This window comes from Carassius auratus, chromosome 9 (assembly GCF_003368295.1).
Source record: "Carassius auratus strain Wakin chromosome 9, ASM336829v1, whole genome shotgun sequence".
Lineage (NCBI taxonomy): Eukaryota > Metazoa > Chordata > Actinopteri > Cypriniformes > Cyprinidae > Carassius > Carassius auratus.
The window spans coordinates 19,871,469-19,893,792 of record NC_039251.1 but is presented as its reverse complement, the minus strand read 5'-3'; the positions used below and the strand labels follow the sequence as shown (position 1 = coordinate 19,893,792).

Genomic DNA, 22,324 nt, shown 5'->3' with positions numbered 1-22,324 from the left:
ACATATGTGTGAAATACATACATTTTACCACACAAGATCATTTCTCCACTATCCTAAGGTTCACCTGAACCCCATCACAGACATTCATCTAGGTCTGAGTAAGTTAGTTAGGTAAGAAGTGAAATTTACCAAATATTCGGGCAACAAAGCCGAGCGGGAACTGAGAGGCGAAGAGAGTGAGAAACCAGGGTGCGGCGTACAGGCTGGGACAGATCTCGTGCTCCTCCAGGTGAGTGTACAGGTTACGGTGATAGTCGTGCAACAGTCGGGACAGCTGGTACATCTGGATCTACAGAGAGAGAGAAAGTCCTCACACTTAGAGGAGTGAACTTTAAACCGGCTCAAATGCTCTCTCTCACGGGATTAAACATTGGCACATCTGATGATGAATAACCACTAACAGCTGAGGAGGAAACAGTGTACAAGAGGTGGAGACGGCTGTTTGCATACCGCTAGAGCAAATGTGTGTTGAAGTCTAATGTATTCAAAATACTCCCTGTTCTGGTCCCAGTAACAAAATTAGGATGTGAAATTTACAGTCACTGAAAGTACATTTCTTGCATTTTCATTTACGCCTCGCCAGCCAATAAAGCAGTTGCTTTGAATGTTAGACTGACACCTAGTGGTGTGTAAGTGACATTAACATTTCAATTTGCAGCAATACCCTACCTTTAACAATACCCTATTCAACACCATATTTATTCTTAATTTAGCCTACTTATTAAAATGTCCAATAATAGAGGTGCTACCAAGAGAGTGAGAGGTATTGAGCTGGTCATGTGATTTAAACATGGCGAGCCAAGCTTTTATAAACACTATGATGACTAAAACGCACATATGGAAAGATTTATGTTTTGCTTATTGCTCATTTATATTCAAAATTAAAGTGTCCGACAAAAGAGACGTGAGAAAAATTGAGTAGTATTTAACTGGCCAAACATGTCAATCAAAGCTTTTTAAGGCACTATGGTAACTAAAATGGACATACTATTAAACAAATGTGTTAAAAGTACTATTCATTTATTCAGTCTCTTTAATAATCTAATTTTTAATACAACAGAAAGGCAATTCGTATAACATTCAGTTCTACAAATTAACACACCCGCTCATTCCGTTAATTGTCACAAAAACCAGTCCTGCTACATTTCACAATAGGCGTAATCAGATAAGCAAACATACCAGTTCTGAAAGAGAAAACATGAACTAGTGAAAACTGATACTCCTAGACACACAGCGCACCTGCAGAGAGATCATGTCGGGACGGTACTGTCGGCGAATGCTCAGGTCGTACATGAGGAACTTGAGAGTGTCGAATGCCTGTTCCTCGCTCATGTGCAAAAGCAGCAAGCCGGCCACAAAACTGATCCCCTGGCAGTAGCCCACCTCCGTGTCCAGCAGGGAGTAGGCCTTCAGGAGATTGTACAGAGATAGCTGTCCAGCTCCCAGCTGAGCGCTGAAATACTGGTGTGTTGGGAATGTCCGGCCTAGAAAGAATGGGAACATCACTTCAGTTATGTGCCGGGTCAAAAATATAACAGTAGTCTGATGTGCATGTGGATTAGCTGCACAAACTATAAGTGCTTCGGTTAGATACAGACCGAGGTCGACCAGGATGGAGTGTTGCTGTGCTGTGAGCTGTTTGAGGAGATCCTGATAAGGGGTTTCAGGGGGCTGCTGCCGCTGCGGCAGACGGTGATGCAAACGATACTGCTGAGAGAGCAGGAGCCACACTTCACCTCGCCGACTTTTGGGGACACCTACAGAGAACACACATACAAACTAACAGAGTGAGGAACTCTAAGGGTTGAGAAAAATAGCAAAACTATTTCACATGCAAATGTAAGCATCTACAATTATGTATGCACTACTAGTCAAAAGTCAATATGTTTATTAGCACAACACATTCACTTGATCAAACTGATTTTTAAGAAATGTTTGAAATTACCATATTTTCCGCACTATAGGGCACACTTAAAAGCCTTTAATTTTCTCAAAACACAACAGTGCGCCTTATAATCCGTAGCTCCTTATATATGGATCAAGACACTCTGTCAAAATGTTGACATTCCCTTTAGCACAGCTCCATCTAGTGGATGCATAAAGCAAACCCGGTCAACATTTGACTGCAGTATTTTCTATTCTATGCGCTTTATAATCCGGTGCGCCCTATATATGAAAACATTTCTAAAATATGCCATTCATTGAAGGTGCGCCTTATAGTGCGGAAAATACGGTACACATTTTTGAAAGATTTTAACATTATAACTCTACAAAGGAAATGACTATTTCAAATGTAACAAAAAAATTTTTTTATTTAAAATAATCTTTTGAACTGTATATCCATCTACTATCCTGGAACTACAACTACTTTCAACACTAATCATAAGAAATCTGTAATGGCTGTTAAATTCAGATACTGTCACAGGAATAAATTATTAAATCATATTGATTGTAAACTGTAGTAATATTTCCCATTATTATTATTGTTTGATTTGGTGAGCATAAGAGACTTCTTTGAAAAAATAAAAATAAAAAGACATTAAAATCTTACTGATCCAAAATTACTGAATGTTGAAACAGTCTAACAAAATTTTTTTATGCAAACCAAAGCCTTTTTGATGGTTTTATTGATGGAAGTAAACAGTTAATACCTTGACATACAGCACTATGGATCTCTTCTTTGTCCCACTGTACTTTAGTGCGGCAGGGACTACTCAACTTCCTGTCCCAAAGGGCCTGCACCTCTTTTGAGCATGGACACACTTCCTGGTAGTCCAGCTTCATTTTACGAATGTGCAATTCATCACGGCTGGCTGCAGGAAAAAGAAAAAGTGAGGTTTAAAATTAATGTGGACAGAAGAGGAAAACAATGCTAAATGCAATTTAAATTGCAATCAAAATGATTCAGAATAAAATGCCATTCATCAGGTTGTTTTAAGAACTTAATATAAATATGTTCTTAACATATGTATAATTCATATAAAATGAGACATTCATCACATTATTCAAAAAACATTTTTTATTAGCGGTTTTTGTATAGTGTCAGATTACAGCTTAATGTTCGGTGTAAAATCTGGGCCTCAAGCAAAATCAGAACCACTAACCATTCATCACTGTCATGCATATGATCATTTGATCCGTTTCAGTGTGTAAAATCAAATAGAAGGTGGGTTTATAGCAATGCATGTACAATGAAAGCTACTCAGGCAAACATGCATCACTGCCAATAAACTGTAGCATGCTGCTCATATTTTGGGATAACTGCACCACAAGTTTCCATAGCAACTTTAGACAAGTTTCAGAATGGCATGGCCTTTTAAAGTAACCTTAACAAAGCATTACAACATATTTGTACTCTCCAAAGTAAAAGCATACATGAACATGCAGATAAAAAGACGACGCTCTGTTAGACTCAAGGTGCACCTCCACAAGTATTGCACTATGGCAGCAGGAAATTATATCCTAAAAGCCAACTGTTATTATTTATCTGCACTTGAGAACATGTAGCTATTCGCCTCATGCTGGTTTGTATACTATGTTACAGCCAAACAATGACAACATGCCAACAACTGCTTTAAGTGCAGCCTGCTCAGGCGAGACATCAATGTCTTGGCTGTATATATTCTTACCTTCTACTCAAATATGTTTATTCAGTTCGGCCCATCCAACAGCACAAAGAAAAAAAAGACAGAAAAAAAAGGTAAAGGAAGTGACTTGACTCTTTTGTGTAATGCAGTTTGGCCAACAGAGGGCAATATTTCACAAAGCTTTGCTAAAAAAAAAAAAAAAAAGTTTAAATGAGTTAAAGAGACTCAAACAATAAAAAATAAAAAATAAAATAAAAATAATTAATTAAAGGCTGATTATGTAGCCTAGTGGTCACAGAACTGCAAATGCACTCTTGAAGAAGGTGACCGTCATCCAGACATTCCCATCTATAATTAACTTTTCCCCAGAATGTAAAATACAGGCAGTGGCACTTGCCCCTCTAAAAATAAGGCCAGGGCAAAAAATAACAACAGTCTAATCAGACGGTGACGCAAGGAAACACCCTTTACTGTGACTCCATAATGTCCCATAAATACTGAACTAATGCTGTAGGTTTTTATGCAACTGAAACTTTTATATAGTGAATTAGACTGCTCTCAAGTTTTATTTTGTTAATTTTTTTATAAAAGTTTATTTTAACAGTTCATGCATTCCCTTGGAATCAAACCCATTAATCTTGGCATTGCTAGTCCCATGTTTGAGCTACAGTATAGCAACTGTTTAAAGGGATTATTCACCTTAAAGAAAGGAAATTTTGGTCATTATTTAGCCACCCGCATGTCGTGACTTATGTGCAACACAATGTCCAAGACACCAAATGTCATTGTATTTCATGTGTTTTGTAACCAAAACCAACATGGTAAGATTATCATTGAGTAACAAGTTATATTTTTATCTGTTTCTCACACAAACCTATTATACGCCTTCAGAAAAATTTGAAAATAGTCATCCCCTGATGACTGCACCATTCGATTGATATTTATTTATATATATATATATATATATATATATATATATATATATATATATATATATATATATATATATATATATATATACATATATATATACATATATATATATACATATATATATATACATATATATATATATATATATATATATATATATATATATATATATATATATACATATATATATATATATATATATATATATATATATATATATATATATCACCATTCATGTTTATTTATTTATATAATGTAAAATGAATATCAACAATACATTGCCTTTCGTGTTTAATGGAAACTCATAGTGGTTTAGAATTCAGAAATGTTAAATTATAAGAGAGGGTTAGAAACACTAACCCTCCAGGCGCTGGTTCTCTTTCTCCATGCGGATGAGCAATATCTGTTGGTGGATGGCTTTCTTCCACAGGGCCCTGAAGTCAGCTGGACTGCGCCGGCCCTGCTCTAGGGACAGGGGGCTGACCTGAGGATCTTGATCCTGGTTCAAAGCCCGAGGAGAAAGTGGCAGCAGCTCCCAGCCATCCATGTGGTCTGAAAAGCAGCAGATGCTGAGTGATTTCCCTGACAAAGAAACGTACTCTTGTGCTAATATGATATTGTTGTCAATACCATTGTACTGAGTGTCATAATAAACTACTATTCGTATATCATGATACAATATATACAATATAGAATGAGGTAATTCAATGTTACATACATTAAAAAAAATATATATATATATATTTTTTTTATGTATATATATATAATATATATATATATATATATATATACACGTATTGTATATGAACAGTATAATATACATATAAAATAGGGCTGTAAAATCGATTATTCGCATCCAAAATAAACTTTTAAAGTTTAATATATATGTGTGTAGTACTGTGTATATTTATATGTGTATACACACACATACACATACATGTATGTATTTAAGTATATATATTTATATAATAAATCGTACACAATTACGTATATATTTTTTTTCTTAAATATATACATGTATGTGTGTGTGTATTTATATATACATATAAAACAAATATATACATAAAAACAAACAGTACACACACATACGTACATAATGTAAACACAAACTTATTTTGGATGCAGTTTTTGTGATGAATCGATTTGACAGCCCTAATATATACCATGGTTGGACTTTCTTTTCTTGAATCTCAGTAAAAGGGAGAATTATCTTGGAAGTTCTAAAGCTTGCAGAACAATGATTTCTCCTGCAACGTTGACTATAAATAGACTGCTAGGAGAACATGGTGTAATGTTGCACCTGTCTGTGTGTGCGCTAAAGCATGTACACCCACCCACGTGTTGCATAGAGGCACAGGGTTTGTTCATGGGTGACGCCACCCTTAGGAAGATCTTCTGGCGCCAAGAAACTCTGCGTGGAGGCACCAAGGTCAAAGAATCGGTGCTACAGCCTGACAGAGACCTCTTCCTGCCCTCTCCATTACCACTGCACAGAAACAAAACAAGATATGCTTATTCAAATGGGTAGAAAAGCAACATTTTTGGGCTGTGTACTCTCAAAACAGGTGGTCAAACCAGTTATAAGTTAATACACAACACAGACTTGTGTAACATAGAAGCAAAAGCTCATAAGCAATAACAAGTATTGCATTCAGACAGTCATAAAAGATGTTAATTAGATTCATGCATAAAGTACATAAAACACAGATTACCTGTTTTAAACAAAGAGGAAATGTTTAGGAAGTGGACAGAATGAGGAATTGCTGAAGAATACACACAGGAACTTTACACAAATCATTCTTTAGAACTTTTCACTACCAATCAATACAAAACATTCAGGCAACTTATGTACAAATAAATGAATAAATACATGAATACAGCCTTTACTCCAGTTTTCAGTGTCATGTTCCTTCTGAAATTATTTTAATATGCTGATTGCCAATGTCGAAAATATTGCCAATGTTGAAAAAAAGGTCTGCTGTGTAATATTTGTGTGTGCTTAATATATATGTGTGCATAAAACCTATTTTCCATTCTATAATTTTTTTTACAAAGAGCTGAAATATCAAAGTCAGAAACAAAATGTGCTTAAAGTCTATTCAAATCAGTTTTATCCTGCTAATCTCAGCCTCAGTCTTTTTTCCCTGTACTGCTCTCTTCACTTAGTAACCAAAACAATACACAAGGACACTTCAGATGAGTGAGAGTTAATTAAAGTGTGAAACGGGTTTGAATGTTATGCATTAAACGCTGGCTAAAGAAATGGACTAACCCAGACCGCCACACCGGCAGGTGTGCTGCACATTCAATTAGAAGAGACAGCTGGTGACATTCAACACACAGAGAAAGACCTTCTCTCCAATTTGTAGAAAACAGAGCAGGGCCAAGGATGTGACATTTTAAATGTTATCTCCTCCTTTCAGTGCACTCACTGGATCATTACAGCCCACCATGTCAAACAAATGAATGGCGAATACACATCGAGGAACAGCAGCGAGTCCAAGCGAGTCCAAGGTGGCTGTTGTTCAGATGAAGGAGCGCTCATAGACCAACCCACTCACACAAAAGCCTGGTCAAACAGTATTGTCCTTTAAAGAGACCCTTGGGAGGGAGTCTATATTCCACACATGGCTTCACTGTATGTTCTCTATCCTAATACACTCGCCCTTGACAACCACTGCTATAAATTCAGTTCACTGGAGGAGCTTTGTTAAGGGTCAGAGAGAGTGCAAATGGATATGTAAAACAAAACTGAAAAATTGGTTTACCCTGAGAAAAAGTTAAATGCGTTATATGACCCCATTAACTGGTTTTAGGACAAAATATATTTAAAAAGGATAATTCATCCAACACAAGAACACAAAAGATATTTAAAAAAATGTTGGTAACCAAACAGTTTTCTGACTTCCACTGTATATCCTCTTGCATGTTTCACAAGTGAAAGTCAGTCATACAGGTTTGGAACAACATGAGGGTGAGTAAATGGTTTATCACACATTTCAATTTTTGGGTGAAATAATAACAACATCAAACTGTTGTTAAAATATACTGTAAATGTGGGTTTGTGTTAATGTCAGTTTCTTGATGTTACACATTCAAAGATTTCTGGATGAGTTGCAGTTTAGTTTTAATTAAAGATCTCTTAAAGCTTAATAATGTTGAAAACAGCTTTGTAAAGCTTGTTTTGCAAGTTTTAGCTGGTTTAAGTTGTTCTCCAAGCCTGGACAGGCTGGTCCATCTCTACTCATAATCCACTCTAAAACCAGCCTGACATGCAAGCCTATTATTTCAAGCCTTCTTTGCATAAATTAATATTTGAATGCCTCCATCCTGAACAATTTCTAAACTATTTACAAAAAAACAAACAAAAAAAAAAAAACTAAAAATGAGTCGGGTACAAACAGAAATCAAAACACCACAGATGAACTAAAGCTCATTAAAAAATTTCAAACCAACTTGGTAACATTATTTAAAAATGAATTTTGAATTATTATTCAACATAACAGCATAAATTATTCTTAATAGGAGTATAGATTAGTAGAAAGTTTTGCGGTTTGATGAAATATAGAGAAGAAATGCTTTTGTTTTTCATTAGTTAGTAAGACACCAACATGCAAACAATGCATTCCTCGTGTCCAGTGGACAATGACAAAGTCCGACAACTTTGACAGGAAGAGAGAGTGAGTTACAGAAGTGGTTCTTCTTGACGGATGACAAAGTGACTGAAGCCTTTGGGTTAAGAAACAGACAGGAGCAGAGAAGGCGGACGCCATCAGCTCGAACCTCAGGCACCCCCGGGGGAAACGGACACTGAACGGCCCGTAACCGAAGCCCTCGCTCACCTCTTAAGACTCCCGCTGTCCGACAGGAGGGAGCTCTGGTAAAAGGTTTTCAGGAAAGTGGGGGTGTGGAAGGAGGATGAGCGACTGAAGTAGGACTCGCTCTCAGAGACACTGCGCACTCTCGTGTAACCAACGGTGCTGAGGGAGCCGAAACATAAAAGGCCCACAACAAATACACATTACTTTCCATAGGTTTAAAAACTGCCAGGAAACCACAAACTAGAACACATGAGAGCTTCTAAACTGCATTGATCTCAGTCTATGTTCCCCTGTCTTGGTTTCGTGCACTTTTATTTAGAGCTGTCCGTGTTCCCCATTGTTTGTATTTTCCCTTGTTCCTTTGCACATCTTGTTAGTTTCCTTGGTAATTGATTAGCTCCTCAAGATCATAGGTTTTGCTTAGGAAATAGATATTTTTTTTTACTGATAATTTTTTAAATACTGGAAAAGTATAAATTCTGACAAAATATATCAGAGATATCAGAAGTGTAAAATATATTAAAGATGCACAATAAATCTATACAACATTCGATATATAATTTGTATTTTACATTTTTAATTTTTTTTTTATATTGGCTATATCTTGTCTAATATTGGATATTTAACTATTCATGTTCATTACCACCTATTTTTACATTTGGATTACTTTTGCTGCCATTTAATGGTAGCTTAAAATCTATAATAAACACTAATTAATTTAATTAATAAATTCAACTATTTTATATATATATATATATATATATATATATATATATATATATATATATATATATATACATACACATACATACATTTTAGCAGAACCTCAAAATTAATATTCAATTTTATTTTTTTTTCTTAAATATCAGCCATGTATCAGTTATTAACATTCACATACAAATAATTATCAGCTCATCAGTATCAACCAGCATTATGATATATGTGCATTTCTAAAATCTGTATTTAAAGAGATTAAAAATATATATAATAATAATTGTAATAAAAAGTAATAGAGTGTACAAAACTCAAAATATATGACAAAACAAAAAAAAATCTTAAAATAATAGACACAAAGTACTCATTTTGGTGAATTTCTCAGAAAATGCTGATACTGGTTAAATGAAGTGCCATATAATTAATTCAACTTATTTTTAAAACAATTGGTAGGCTCTATCATCCCATCAATATACTTTAAATGATTTGAAATAGTGCCAAGTGCAGCAATACACACAGCATGCCACATGCTCTCTCCGTGTAAGCTTTCATGCTAAAATCATTCATTTATCAGTTTATATGTTTTGTATTGTACCATATTTATGATTTTGCAAAATCATGCTGTTTAAAAATGTAGCTTTTTTCAGCATGCAAGCACATCACAGCAACGTTTTTAATATCATATGACTGCTGAAAAACAGATTGAAAGATACATGACTATCACATGAGAGCAAACAGGAAGTGATGCATTACCTGTTCTGCAGCAGCTCAGGGGCCAAAGACTGCTGTCGGCGCAGCGGAGCTTTACAGGCCTGGGAGGAAACCTCAGTGAAGGAGATTTTCTTCTTGATGGGAGGGTGGCTGAAGGTGTGCGCCCGGCGACGGAACTGCGGGGCATCTGGGTCCTCCTCAATGTAACTGGGTGGAGTTCCAGGTGGGGAGTCACCAGGTGAGTCGCCCTGCTGGGTGAACAGAGAATGAACCAGATCAGTGATGAGATGGACCCAACACCCTGACGTACAATACAGACAAGGTCTAAAATCCACAAAGTCAGCTTATCCAAGAGTCAAACCTCAAATTCCAACCTCTCGCCAGACAGAAACAAGCAATCTACTGAGATATGCATGTACAACCTTCAAGTTTCAGACAAAGCAAAACAAGTGACCGCTGCCATTCTCGACTCACCCAGAACTTTCCCTCTCCCTGTCCAGCCTGAGTCTCGGTTCGCTTCCAAGCAGAAGTGGCTGTGTTGGTAGCGTGTCTGCCCACACACTTTGTGATCTATTGTATGTTAATAGTCTGTGTCACAGAGCCACATCAGACACACACGAGTCGTTGGAGGTGGACCGCAGCACAATGGAGGTTTCTGGCTGCTGTTTACTGTGATGGCTATAGGAAGGGACTCTCTTCCTCACTCTGTTTCCTGTCCCTGTGCTATGATGGTTCCTGAACACTTGAGTCAGTACACAGCAGGGCCAGGAAACCAGCAACGGCTGCACAACGCTCTCTCTCCTTTCCCTTGCACAAATCACAAACCCTTGTCCACTTCCTACAGCTGCCTACAGCTAAATTTGGTCAAAACAAATGATCCAAACAGCATAATAGTTCTCTTGGCAGGATAACACAAAGGGAATGGGAATCTTTATACAGCATAAGTTTGATAAATTTGGGACCAGTTGGCTAAAAGTAATTGTACAAATGGATAAGAAAAGAAAAGTTAGTTCTGACGATAAATAAACTTTTTTTTTTTTGACTGATCACAGTTTATGGACACGACTTTGGCGGTTTGATATTTTTTGTTACACAATGCATTATTTTTCAACTGTAGTTTTAACACAATGACCAATGAATTTCTAAGATTTTCCCAAGGATTAAAAAAAATATATATATTAAATAGACATTACTATTGCTTGGGATTAGGTTTTATTTATTATTTATTTTATTTATTTAAGGTATTAAATATTTGAGACCTGAGCATAACTAAATACATAAATTTAATGATATTCATATATAAACTTCCCTGACATACTAGGTTTTCAAATTAACTTATAAAATAAATATTAATGCTATTTTTGGAGATTTTTTTTTTTTTCATTAGTTTCTCCACTCACTTTCATTAGTTTAGGTTTTTATATTATTAATACTAGTATTTTACAAAAGTTGTTTAAAAGGACAGTTCACCCGAAAATGAAAATTGTCATCATTTACTCACCTTCATGCCATTCCAAAAGTCAGATTTTTATTAATTTCTTCTGTTAAAAACTAAGAAAATAAATATTTTGTAGAATGTTGGTAACCAACAGTTCTGCTAACCACTGACTTCCATTGTATGTAAAAAAAAAAAAAAAAACCTGCCATTTCTCAGATATCTTATTTTAGGAGAAAGTCATTTGCACAATATGGGAGTGACTAAATTATAACAGAATTTTCATTTTTGGGTGGACTATCCCTTTTAAAATCAATTATTTTCATCGCTGTTTTAGTTTAGAGAGCCATGAGCAAGGAGTTGCTGGATTCTATCATGTTATTGAGAGCTGAAGTTTAAGCACGAGAGAAGGTGCTCACATTGGCAGCGCCTCTGAGGCCATATGAGGACCCAGTGGGAAGGAAGAGCTGATTGATTTGTTTTCCACAGAGACGAGTCCAGCTTACCATCACACACACCTCACATTTCACACACCCCCGAGACAGCGAGGTAGACGAGCTAGAGGGTCAAAACAAGCCACCCCCAATAAGCAAGACCAAGCTGACAGGTCAGAGTCAATCATATTAGACAAGGTGATGCAGAAAAACATGTAGTGTATCATAACACTGCATTGGTATTATTTTCAGCATGCGGTGGTAATTGATACCACAGAGACATGATTCTGCAGGGCAGAACTGAGACGTGATTCTTGGCAGGGAGAGAACAAGAGCTGGGGTTAAAATGACAGATCCTGGTGTTCACGTGTTGTGTGATACTCACGCGGTCAAAACTTCCCATGCTGCCAAGACGCATTCGCATACGGCTGGCCCCCTAGAGCAGAAAGATTTAATAACAGTTACAATATAGCAACAACAGCAACCTGCTTAAACGTCAGGACTTACATTTACACACACTTTAAATAAATAAATAAATAAAAATTCCATCATTTAAACACCGTGTCATCCATAATTCACAAACCTGTATGATTTCTGTCTTAAATGGAACACAGAAGAAGACTGAAAAAAATAAATGCTGCTCTTTTCCATATAACAAACAGTGACCAACGAAAAAAAGGAACAAGTTTGAGTTCCATTGTAGAAATTCATACAGGTTGGGAGCAACATGCAGAATTTAATTTTTAGGTAAACTTTTCCATTAATGGAACAATTCAAGCTTAGCTTTATCCATACACATAGATATTGTTTTGTGAATAAATACAGCAGATGGTCAATTCCTAATAATACTGTCCACAAACAAAGGTATTATTCAGTACAAGGGTGGGGTAAACTGGTCAATCCCCATTCATAGACTACTAAGACACAACACACACAACACACACACATACCCTTGAGAGGATGTTCTCCAGGGAGCTTGTCAGAGAACTCCGGGCTTTGTTCTTCAACACGTCCAGTTTATTACGGCCCACAATGGAGTTATCAGAGGTCACGGTGCTGCCAGAAGCATTCTGCTGTCACACAAAGGTATAAAGGGAGTGAGTAAGTGAGAATGAATGTGCCATACATCTGGAGTTTTCTGAGAAATCCGTGAAAATCTCATTCTGCACTTGGTGACATTTTCACTCAGTAGATTTTAAAATGATGGAAGAAAGACCACCAGGCATCAGGAACAAATCATTACTCGTCTAAAACAATACTTTGCACAGCAAACACAAGTGAGCTTAAAGCTCAGACTGAGTGCATTGGAAGCCTCGCTAAGTGTGTCTTTTTGTCCCAGTAAACCATTGTTTCCACTGTAGAAATTAAGGGATGGACAGCTCATTATTTCATTTTTTCCATAGCACCTTATAAAAACTGTCTTTATATAAAGACAATTATGTTGAAAATATTATTGTATATATTTTTTTATTTATCATTTTCATACAAACATATATCATTAAATTGAAAACACAATTGCAACAAACAGCAATGCTGTGAAATATTATTTCAATAAAAATAACTTTCCTATTTTAATATACAAAAATGTATTCCTGTGATGGCAAAACTGATTTTTATTTTTATTTTTATGGTCCTATTCATATGGTCCTTCAGAAATCATTCTAATATGCTGATTTGGTGCTCAAGAAACATTATTTTTTTTATTACTATCAAAGCTGAATTATTAATTTGAATTACATTTTTGGAAACGTATTTCTTTCAGGATTCCCTGATGAGTAGAAAGATCAAAAGAACAGCATTTATATGAAATCTTTTTTATGTCTTTACTATCATGCTTGATCAATATACACACATACATACTTTATAACATGAATATATCATATGTATAATTATATATTATTTAATACAAATTAACTAACAGCGAAACTAACCAAGCTAAGTGGTATCAAAAGAAAAGGAAATTTATAACGCGCACTATATAATAATAAATACATTATCCTTAAGACCAGGAATATAAAGTTAGAAAGTAAATAGGGTTCATTTCTATGTCATATCAACTTTATAGCAGTTAGACATTTTTCCAGAGGCGAAGTACTTTGAGAACACACCACACACTCAGAAGGGCAGCTGCATTCATTCAGGAGCTCTGTTCTAATCTTTAGCTGTATTCAGATGACACTTTCAATCGGTCTAATCCAATTAGAGAGAGGTCACAGTTTCATGACTCTGCAAGGCAGCGTGGGTGGGTGAAGCAAGTGGTGCATTTATGTTGTTTGTGTAGTTATGCTACCTGTGGGACCTCTCCAATATGAACATGAGACTTCTGCTTGGTCTCGCACAGCTGTCGGAGGTGAAGAATCACAAGCTCGTTTTCTTCATGATCAGACGCTGGCTTCATTTTCTAATGCATGAGAAAATACAAACTTAATACCCAATAGAGAATTGAAATTCAAAGATATTTAGTTACTCTGTCTGCAAAATTTCTCCTTGTGGGCCTACCTGCACCCGCTCGAATATATTGACCTGCTCGTTGTCGGTCAGTTGGGACAGGTACTTCTGAATGGCTAGTTTCGCCCTGGGAGGATACAAACCTGGGACATTGAGAGAGAATATTGTACTAAGTGTGGGACAAGGACATTGAGTGAGCTGATGGAAGCTGGCGGCTGTACCTTCTATCCTCTCACAGAGCTTGTGCAAGTCATGCATTGGACAAGCTTCGCACAGTTTGATTTGGTTCTTGGAGCTCTGCAGAGCTGCTGCTGTGCTAAAGGCTTGTTTCAGGGTGAGCATTACTTCATCCACCTGTGAAAAGCATTTGCAGGAAAAAAAAGTGGTCAAATACACAAAACAAGTGAAAAACTTATACAGTAATAGACTTACACAGAAAAGTATTATTTAGTAATAAAACATATTTAATTTGTGTTGTCTCAATGAAAATGGGTCAATCTTTCTGTACATTGTGTGCAAAAAACATAGGTCTGATTCTATTCAGCTGCCAGAGAAATCGGCAAACTAAAGGCAATATCCACAAACTAGGCAAGGGAGAGTTATTGTTGGCATTGTCGCTTTGATAAATAATTGATCAGTGTGTGGACAACAGGTGCTGCAAGCGGGTCAGGACTCACCAGAGACTCACTAGCGCACTGGAACACATAACACACATACTGAGCTGGGCCAGACTCCACCACGTCCCGACAAATAAAGCCAAAGTGATCTGTCTGTTTGACACCCTGCAGGCACAAAAAACAGCAAACGTGAAAGACAAATAACTACGTGGAGCTGCAAGTCACAATGCAACACAACAACACAGAGCAGCAAAATTATCACTTTATAAAACAAATCTGATTGGATGAAACATGTTGGAAACTGTGACTGTGAATCAGTTGAATTTTATATTTTTGCTGCTGCATTGCTTGCCAACTGTGAACAGCTTTAAGTTGTTTAACGTGATTATTATTAATGGTAATACACAGATTTTTTATTTACCCATCACTGGTGTTATACAACAATGGACCCAATAAGCATTTAAAGATGTGTTTGACAGTGATTTTAGCAAGTAAAAATACCTACAAACATCACTTAATTATGGGAAAATAATTGCAATTCATGAATTGAGTGACTTATTGCATTAATATTTAGATCACTTCTGTGCACATGCACAGTCAAAACTATTTTTACATAAATAGTTTTTATTGTTTTTATTGTTTGTTCTTTTTATGAGAATTTCAAAATCAAGGCAAATATTCTTAAGTAAAACCTGCTACAAATCCTCAGGTCAGTAGCTCGGTGCTTTTTTTTAATAGCACTGTGTGATAACATATGGTGACATTAAATATGAGAGGGAGAAAGAGATTATCTCTGAAACCAAACAAACCTAATCCTTACACACACACAGACCTGTGAACAGGACGAGATGTCCTTGAAATTCTTCTCCAGAACCACAGATTTAGTGTCAGGGCTGATGAGATTCACTTCAAACCGTCCAACCTGCACAAAAGAGCCATTTGAGAGCATACTTTGCTTATTGAGAAAACAAAAACTAAAAGAAAATATCGAGCTAAATGTCCGATAACTGATAACTCAGCGTGCAGTGTTTTTTTTGAGAGCAGTATTTGCATCAAAACAATTCTTCTTATCATCAAGGTCGCAAAAGCTGCAGCTGATTTCTTAACCAAATGACCGTAGAGACACCTATCCTTGTAAAAAAAACATTTAAAAGGAAAATGTGTGACTGCATGACCGTCACGCATGCTAATTAGACAAGATTTACAGCTTTGCCTCTCAAAGCGAAGACATTTGCATGTGTAGGCCTGTTTTAAAGGTTAAAGGGATAGTTCACCCCTAGATAGAGCACTAAAAACATTTTTGTGTTCAATAAAATGAAAGTCAGTGTGGTCCAAAGTTGTTTTGAACTCCATCAACCCTCTATGCACACACTGGTAATAGAATGGCCATTGGTTAGAACATTTTTTGTTAACTATTTCTATTTTGTTTGGCTTTTTAATTTTAAAACGGCTCTCCCCATGCCCTGAAATGTGATTCTTCACATTCTTTTCTGTTAAACATAAAGGCAGAGTATTCTAGAACCTGTGTATGCGACCTGAAGCAGGACACAACATGCAGTAAAAATATAAACTAATTCTTAGCCTAAAGAAATTTAGAAAGGTGCATTTGTGAGTGATTAACTCGCAATGTAGAGGGTTGGTTGGCTGACATTTTAAAACCACACCACCTTCATTGACTATTTTTATGGCTGAGATACTTACTATAAAAAAGAGCCATTTAAAAACCCATCTAACTTCTTTGAAGTTTGCTTTGGATAAAAACTATCAAATGAATTGACTTTTATCAAAAGTGAAAAACATTTGAAAGACTTATTAATATCTTTTGTGTTCCTACACGAGCAAACAATGAAAGAATTTCCATTTCCAAGGTTTATGAAATCACAGACTAAAAGTAAGTGTGTTTCTGCATGTAGTACCTGGAATAGCATTGTACGATTCTTGTCAGCATCAGACGGCTGCACGTTATTGGGCGCGCTAGCGTGTCTCCTACGTGTCGACCCCTTGCCCAACTCTCTGGTCCTTTTCTGTAGGCCGCCCGCCAGGCTATTACAGCGTGTGCGAATCTCCTGCTGCTCTCCAAAACCTGAGTCCTCCAAGATACAGTCAAAGGACCCCAGTAGGCTGCCCGTACTGGATGAGCTAGTCATGTCCAGAATCCCATTGCCCACCTCAGACAGTTCTTCCTCATTTAGATTGGGCTCAGGTTCATCAACTTTACAAAGAGAGGAACTTAGAGGGTTGTCACCCACAATGAAGTCCACGGGGGCCTCGGTAGAGCTCCGCTGGCCATTGAGGAGCCGCAGACGCTTACGTTCAATCTCGTGTTGGCGGAATTTGTCAATGCAGTCATCAATCAGAGTGGAAGGGGCTTTCTTGTGGTTGACTGTCACTTTTCCACAGTAAAGCACTTCGAATTTCTGGGAGTTGTAGAAAGACTCGTCACTCTCTTGCTTGGGCTTGCTTTCCTCCTTAAGAGCAGCCTTGGACACCTGTCTAATGCTGCTAATAACCTCAGGCACCTGGAGAACAGTTTAAGACATTAGATCAACAATTAAAATACTAAATCAACACACTGAAAGGCAAACAAGGACAAAACGTCCATAAAAAGGCTCAGTTGTTATGTTAAACTTTTGCAAGAAGACATGCAGGTTGCATAACTAACTAGGTTCAGCCCCTGAGGAACAATTTAGGAATTAGTAATATAAAAGCCAAGGCAGACTGGCAATAGAAGAAAAAAAAAAAAGCTGAAGAATCCGAGCGTGCATTAAAGAAGCCAAATGGACATAAATCTATCAGAGGGACCTCCTCTCTGGTATCTGATACCACTGTCCTTCAGTAAGAAAAGCAGATCTCAGATGTTTTTGTATGCCTGAACATCAGTAGGAATCTTTTGAAACTAGGTGCAAGGGCATAGGTTTGACTTAAACAGTGGTTGAGACTTTTTCAAATCAGTAACACCATACACACAAAATAATCAGAAATCCTAAGAACTGTATATTAATGATTTTCTTTCCAGGATCTTACACGCATGTTTCAAACAGCTGAGAAACTCAAAGGAAAACAAAAAAACTTAATTTCACAAAAATGTGATAAAGACTTTTTATAAGATAAATCGCAGAAAATTATCTTCTGGAACTCAAATCAGTTCAAATTCAAATAAATATTTGTCTTCACAACAATATTGAGAAAATGCATACGAACGTTTTGCATTTTCAAACACACCTTCTAACTATTCTTAAATTGTTTTGTTTTTGTTTTTTTGGTGGGTGTAAGAGTTAAGAAGAATTTCATTCTTAAGAACAGTTTGTCAATCCAACACACATGTGCTGATGCACCATTTTTGGGAAACTTGAGGTTCTAATTAGCTTTTTTGATGTGGCTCCTCAATGAAATGGCAGTTGGGTTCAGAACTAAAGCAGCATTTTTATAATTCCCATGAAATAACCCATACACAGTCACGAGCTAGACAGAGTCCTATAAAACACTTGGAAAATAAAATACTTAATTTTACAAATTAAAACATGACATGAATTAAATTCAGTAGCTTTAATACATTTAGCCACAGTTGGGAACCATAGAACTGGCAGGGATTATTCAGTAGCCTCTTAACTTTGGTAGGCCATGTCCCTACTTTCCACATTCAACTCTATAATCATATTTTTGGATTAAAAACTGGTGTGAATGAATCTCAGATATAACTTTAAATACACCATGCCTTTACTTGGCTCAGAAATATTCTGCCATGTCTCTCCAGCTCAAGTATATACAAGGTTATGGCAACATTAAATAAAACTGATTTATCAGCAAGACACATCTTGTTGAGCGAATAGAAAAAGCAGTCTGGTGACAGAATTGGGCCTGGTGCCAACAAGACTCAAGGTGAAAAGCAATGAAGCTCCACAATCTTTAAACAGACACCAGGCCCACTCAGATTAGAACTGGAAGAGCATGCTTGGTGGGCCTGATCTACATGATTACAACAAGCCTGGTACAAGATTCACTTCTGAGACTCTGTAAACCGTAAATCCCTGTAGCTACACTAAAGAAGACAAACAGTAGAGCACATGATGTTTTAACAAGAATCTGTTTAAAGCAAAAAAACAGTTTCAGTCATGGTTCAAATGAAGGTGACATTTTCTTCAAAGTTAGATATACCAAGCTCATTAGCATGTTGCAAAGTGCACAAAGAGCGCAAAGCAGTAGTGTGAACAAGAATCCAGTCGATACAAACAAATCTTACAGGAACTAAAGCCTCGTAATGGCCACAGAGGGCTTGCCGCATAAAAATACAAGGCGCCAAACCAAGGTCACATGGATTTCTTGTTCAAGGCAGTAATAGAGAGTAAGCCAAACATAACTAACTGGTCTATCTTTACAAAGATAAAGACAGGTATGTTTGTCAAATGTGCTGAAACCCGTGAAAACTTTCACATTAGAGGCAAACATCTGCACAGGACATATGACACATTGCTTTCCCAATAACGTGCATGGAACTACACCTATAATATAAATAATCTTTTTATGGGTTCTCAGGCACAACAAAAACCTAACCCATTTAAGTACATAATTTGATATTCAAGACGTGGCTTATTGAGAATAAGTGTGCGATTATTTTTCGAAGCAATCATACATAGAATTTGCACCTAGCTGAAAATAAAGAGTGTGCAAAGACATAGGAGGGACCTGAATTATAAATGAAACTAGAGACTTGATGATGGGAAAGTCACCATCTAGAAAACCCTACAAACCACATTATACAGTAGTCCACTCAGAATGCCTTAGCCACCGTATAGCAACACCCTGGCAACCACTCAGAACAGGCCAGCATTGTAGAAGCATTGTAGAAGCAAGTTCTGCATGAGCAGGCAGCACTTTTCTTTACTTTGCAACTGGTTTTATGCACTTCTTACAAGACAACTTAGATCTTTGTGGTCCACTGCACAGCTCTCAGTAAATATGGCTTGGTTTAATGCAAACATTTAATTAAAACCCCAAGGCTAACTTGTGGAAAATCACAGTGCAGCTGGGAGAAAAAGGCTCCTCCTTGAGATCAGGGGAAAAGCAAACAATCATTCAAGCAACCATCTCCTGCAATTGGCTGCCTGTGTAAGCAGCACAAAGGGTGTGGCTGCATGTTTTCAACTGACAAATGACTTATTTCCCGGGAACACTTAGAGATTTCCAAAAAGTCTCTAACTACCTAGTTTAACCAGCTTGAATAATCTGCCAAAAGCAGATTTTTTTTATCTGATGAAAGGAAAGGCAGTGCATTCTGCTGTTTTTAGGACACAAGCCCAGTGTGCAAGAAAAGAAGAGAGAAACCATTTGCACAAAACTTCAATGTCCTCACCAAATCAACGACAGTGTTCATAAAACCCTAAATAGTCTGAATTATTTAATTACAAGATGAATTATACTAGAACCGCATTTAGTCTAATTAAAAATTTGTACTAAACCAAACATGCAAGGAAAAAAGAGAGTGTGAATAACAAAAACTGTAAAAACAAACACAGTTTATTACGTTTCATTAGTATTTTCCTCCAGTTCTCTCATTTGTGAATTTCCTGCATCCAATCCTTGTCATTGCATTTGATGACAAAATATCAGACTAAAGACACAGGTGTCCTAGCAGATTAAGCACAGGTGCATTCAATACATTAATTATGTTCATGTTTTACTAATGTAGGACAGTCAGAAAATATCCAAACACTTTGTTATTATTCTGAATAGCATGTATATTATTTTACAATTTAAAACAAACTGCTGTTATGAAGCATTCTAATGTTTACAGATAAATGCCACTTGGGTTTACATGATGTAACCTAATGCAATGGCATTCATACATTTTTCAAGTGCAGATAATTGTTCAAACATTTTTAGGCTACGGTGTATGGCTAAAGCTTTTTAAGACATGCATTTAAGACACAGAGGCTTGCAACCAGCTGAGGAAGATTAAGCCTCTTTGATGTATGCATCATACCTGTCTGGATGATTAATCATTTAAACTGATTATTTTATATGATCTCTTTAAACACAAAGAGCTGTAATAAGAAATTCCTGCTTTTCATAAAAAATATCTAAAATTCAAATCCACTGATTAGTGCATATGACCTATTTCACATGGTTATTACTATTTTTGCTTTTGTGATTTAAAGAATGTGCAAAATTTCATCAATGTGCTGCCGTGACCTTACTCCTCATGTTTAAAGGGTAAATAGGAATTTATAAGAATCCTGTTTAAAAACGAAGATATAAAATGCAAAATGTAATGGAGGCTTCTTAGAAACCTACCAATCAAGCCACATAAAATAAGACTGAAAAGAGAGAAAAGAGCACAAAAAGATGGCTCATGGTTTAAGCAGGTTTGAAAGTTTTTTTTTTGTTTTTTTTTTCATTAATATTTGAAGGCAGGCTCAGTTATGAAATACTTCAGTGGTTGGGATTCTGCACTTTCAGTCTTGCAGGGCCCAAGGTCAAGCTTCATTCAACCTCAACTTTAAGAGGTTCTTAAAGTTCCTGATGACATGGACCCCAAAATATGAAGCTCCCCATACAAAGGAACCCCTTCGTAAATTATAAAAGCAGCTACATATTTCACGTGAAAACACATTTCTACTATGTGAAGAATTATTTTTTCCACCACACTGCTAAAAAACTGCATTCAAAAGAAACAAAGAATAAAGTAATCTTCTGAGATTTGACCGGTCTTTAGAAAGCACAAATTAACCTTGACGGCTGCAAAAATATACGCTGCAAAATCTTTGTGTTTCTCTTAAATTTTTATGAACCCCACAACACCCCCTAGTTTGAAATGGTACCAAACACAACTCAAGCTAGTCTAAGACACAAGGAAAGTCAAATCACCAGTCAAGCCCTGTACTGGATGTAGACTGGCATGCCAGGAGTCATTCTAATGATGCTTCCCAGGAAGGTATTCAGGGCAGCTGGATAAAATAGGACACTGTACTGTATTCTAAAAAACTCTGACTTGGAGGTCTAAGTGGGTTATATCCTCTACAACATTGATTTTGCTTAATACTTTGATGATCGCTCTAAACCGCAAAACAAACAGCCCCATCTAAAATGCATAAACAATGAACAAAATGCATCAGAGGGACCCCAGCCATTTTTTCTTGCCCACAGCATAAACAACACACTACCGCATAATCATAGATAATGCTTTCCTTTCATTTCTATCAGTAGAATGAGGCCAGGCATCTTCGTGCACATTGTATATCATTATGAAACAAAACACAACCTTACTTTGTTGCCCTTACACTGGGTGGGCTATTCCATGCTGAAGATGGAGTTATAAATAAGGGACCAGTGGGTTCCCTCACAGCATTAAAAGTTGAACTATGTCTCACCGCAGGCATCTGGAAAGGATTGATCGGGCTGCATTAGGAGTAGGAGATATTTCTATGGCGAAATGCTGGCCTCTGAACACTGGTCAGTCTATAGTGCACGCTAGCACTTCAGAATGAGCCAGCAGCCATCTTAAGACGTGAGCTAAGACACATTCCTCATGGACCATCTAGCACGTGTTGCTATCCAGCCTGTTGTTCTTGCATAACACATGACGGTGATGTATGTTGCCTCTGGAGCTCAGCGTGCACTCACAGGA

The 22,324-nt window shown here is 36.8% G+C and overlaps 1 protein-coding gene across 11 annotated transcripts in view; it reads right to left on the bottom strand.

Annotated features, from left to right (window-relative positions):
- LOC113108655 (TBC1 domain family member 4-like) overlaps positions 1–22,324 on the bottom strand; it is a 29,844-nt gene that overhangs the window by 5,222 nt on the left and 2,298 nt on the right. The window contains exons 2-18 of one of the 11 annotated variants that reach the window (XM_026271911.1): positions 16,617–17,219; positions 15,533–15,622; positions 14,761–14,865; positions 14,305–14,437; positions 14,135–14,226; positions 13,926–14,036; positions 12,586–12,708; positions 12,021–12,071; positions 9,809–10,017; positions 8,363–8,500; positions 5,855–6,006; positions 4,881–5,072; positions 3,630–3,632; positions 2,652–2,813; positions 1,599–1,757; positions 1,240–1,484; positions 130–289 (exon numbers count right to left, since the gene is read on the bottom strand). In XM_026271911.1, coding sequence (XP_026127696.1) covers positions 130–289; positions 1,240–1,484; positions 1,599–1,757; positions 2,652–2,813; positions 3,630–3,632; positions 4,881–5,072; positions 5,855–6,006; positions 8,363–8,500; positions 9,809–10,017; positions 12,021–12,071; positions 12,586–12,708; positions 13,926–14,036; positions 14,135–14,226; positions 14,305–14,437; positions 14,761–14,865; positions 15,533–15,622; positions 16,617–17,219 — 2,728 coding nt within the window. Of the gene's footprint in view, positions 1–129; positions 290–1,239; positions 1,485–1,598; positions 1,758–2,651; positions 2,814–3,629; positions 3,633–4,880; positions 5,073–5,854; positions 6,007–8,362; positions 8,501–9,808; positions 10,018–10,240; positions 10,826–12,020; positions 12,072–12,585; positions 12,709–13,925; positions 14,037–14,134; positions 14,438–14,760; positions 14,866–15,532; positions 15,623–16,616; positions 17,220–22,324 lie in introns of those variants that run through there. The other 10 variants (XM_026271912.1, XM_026271909.1, XM_026271906.1 and 7 more) reach the window with 10 other exon arrangements.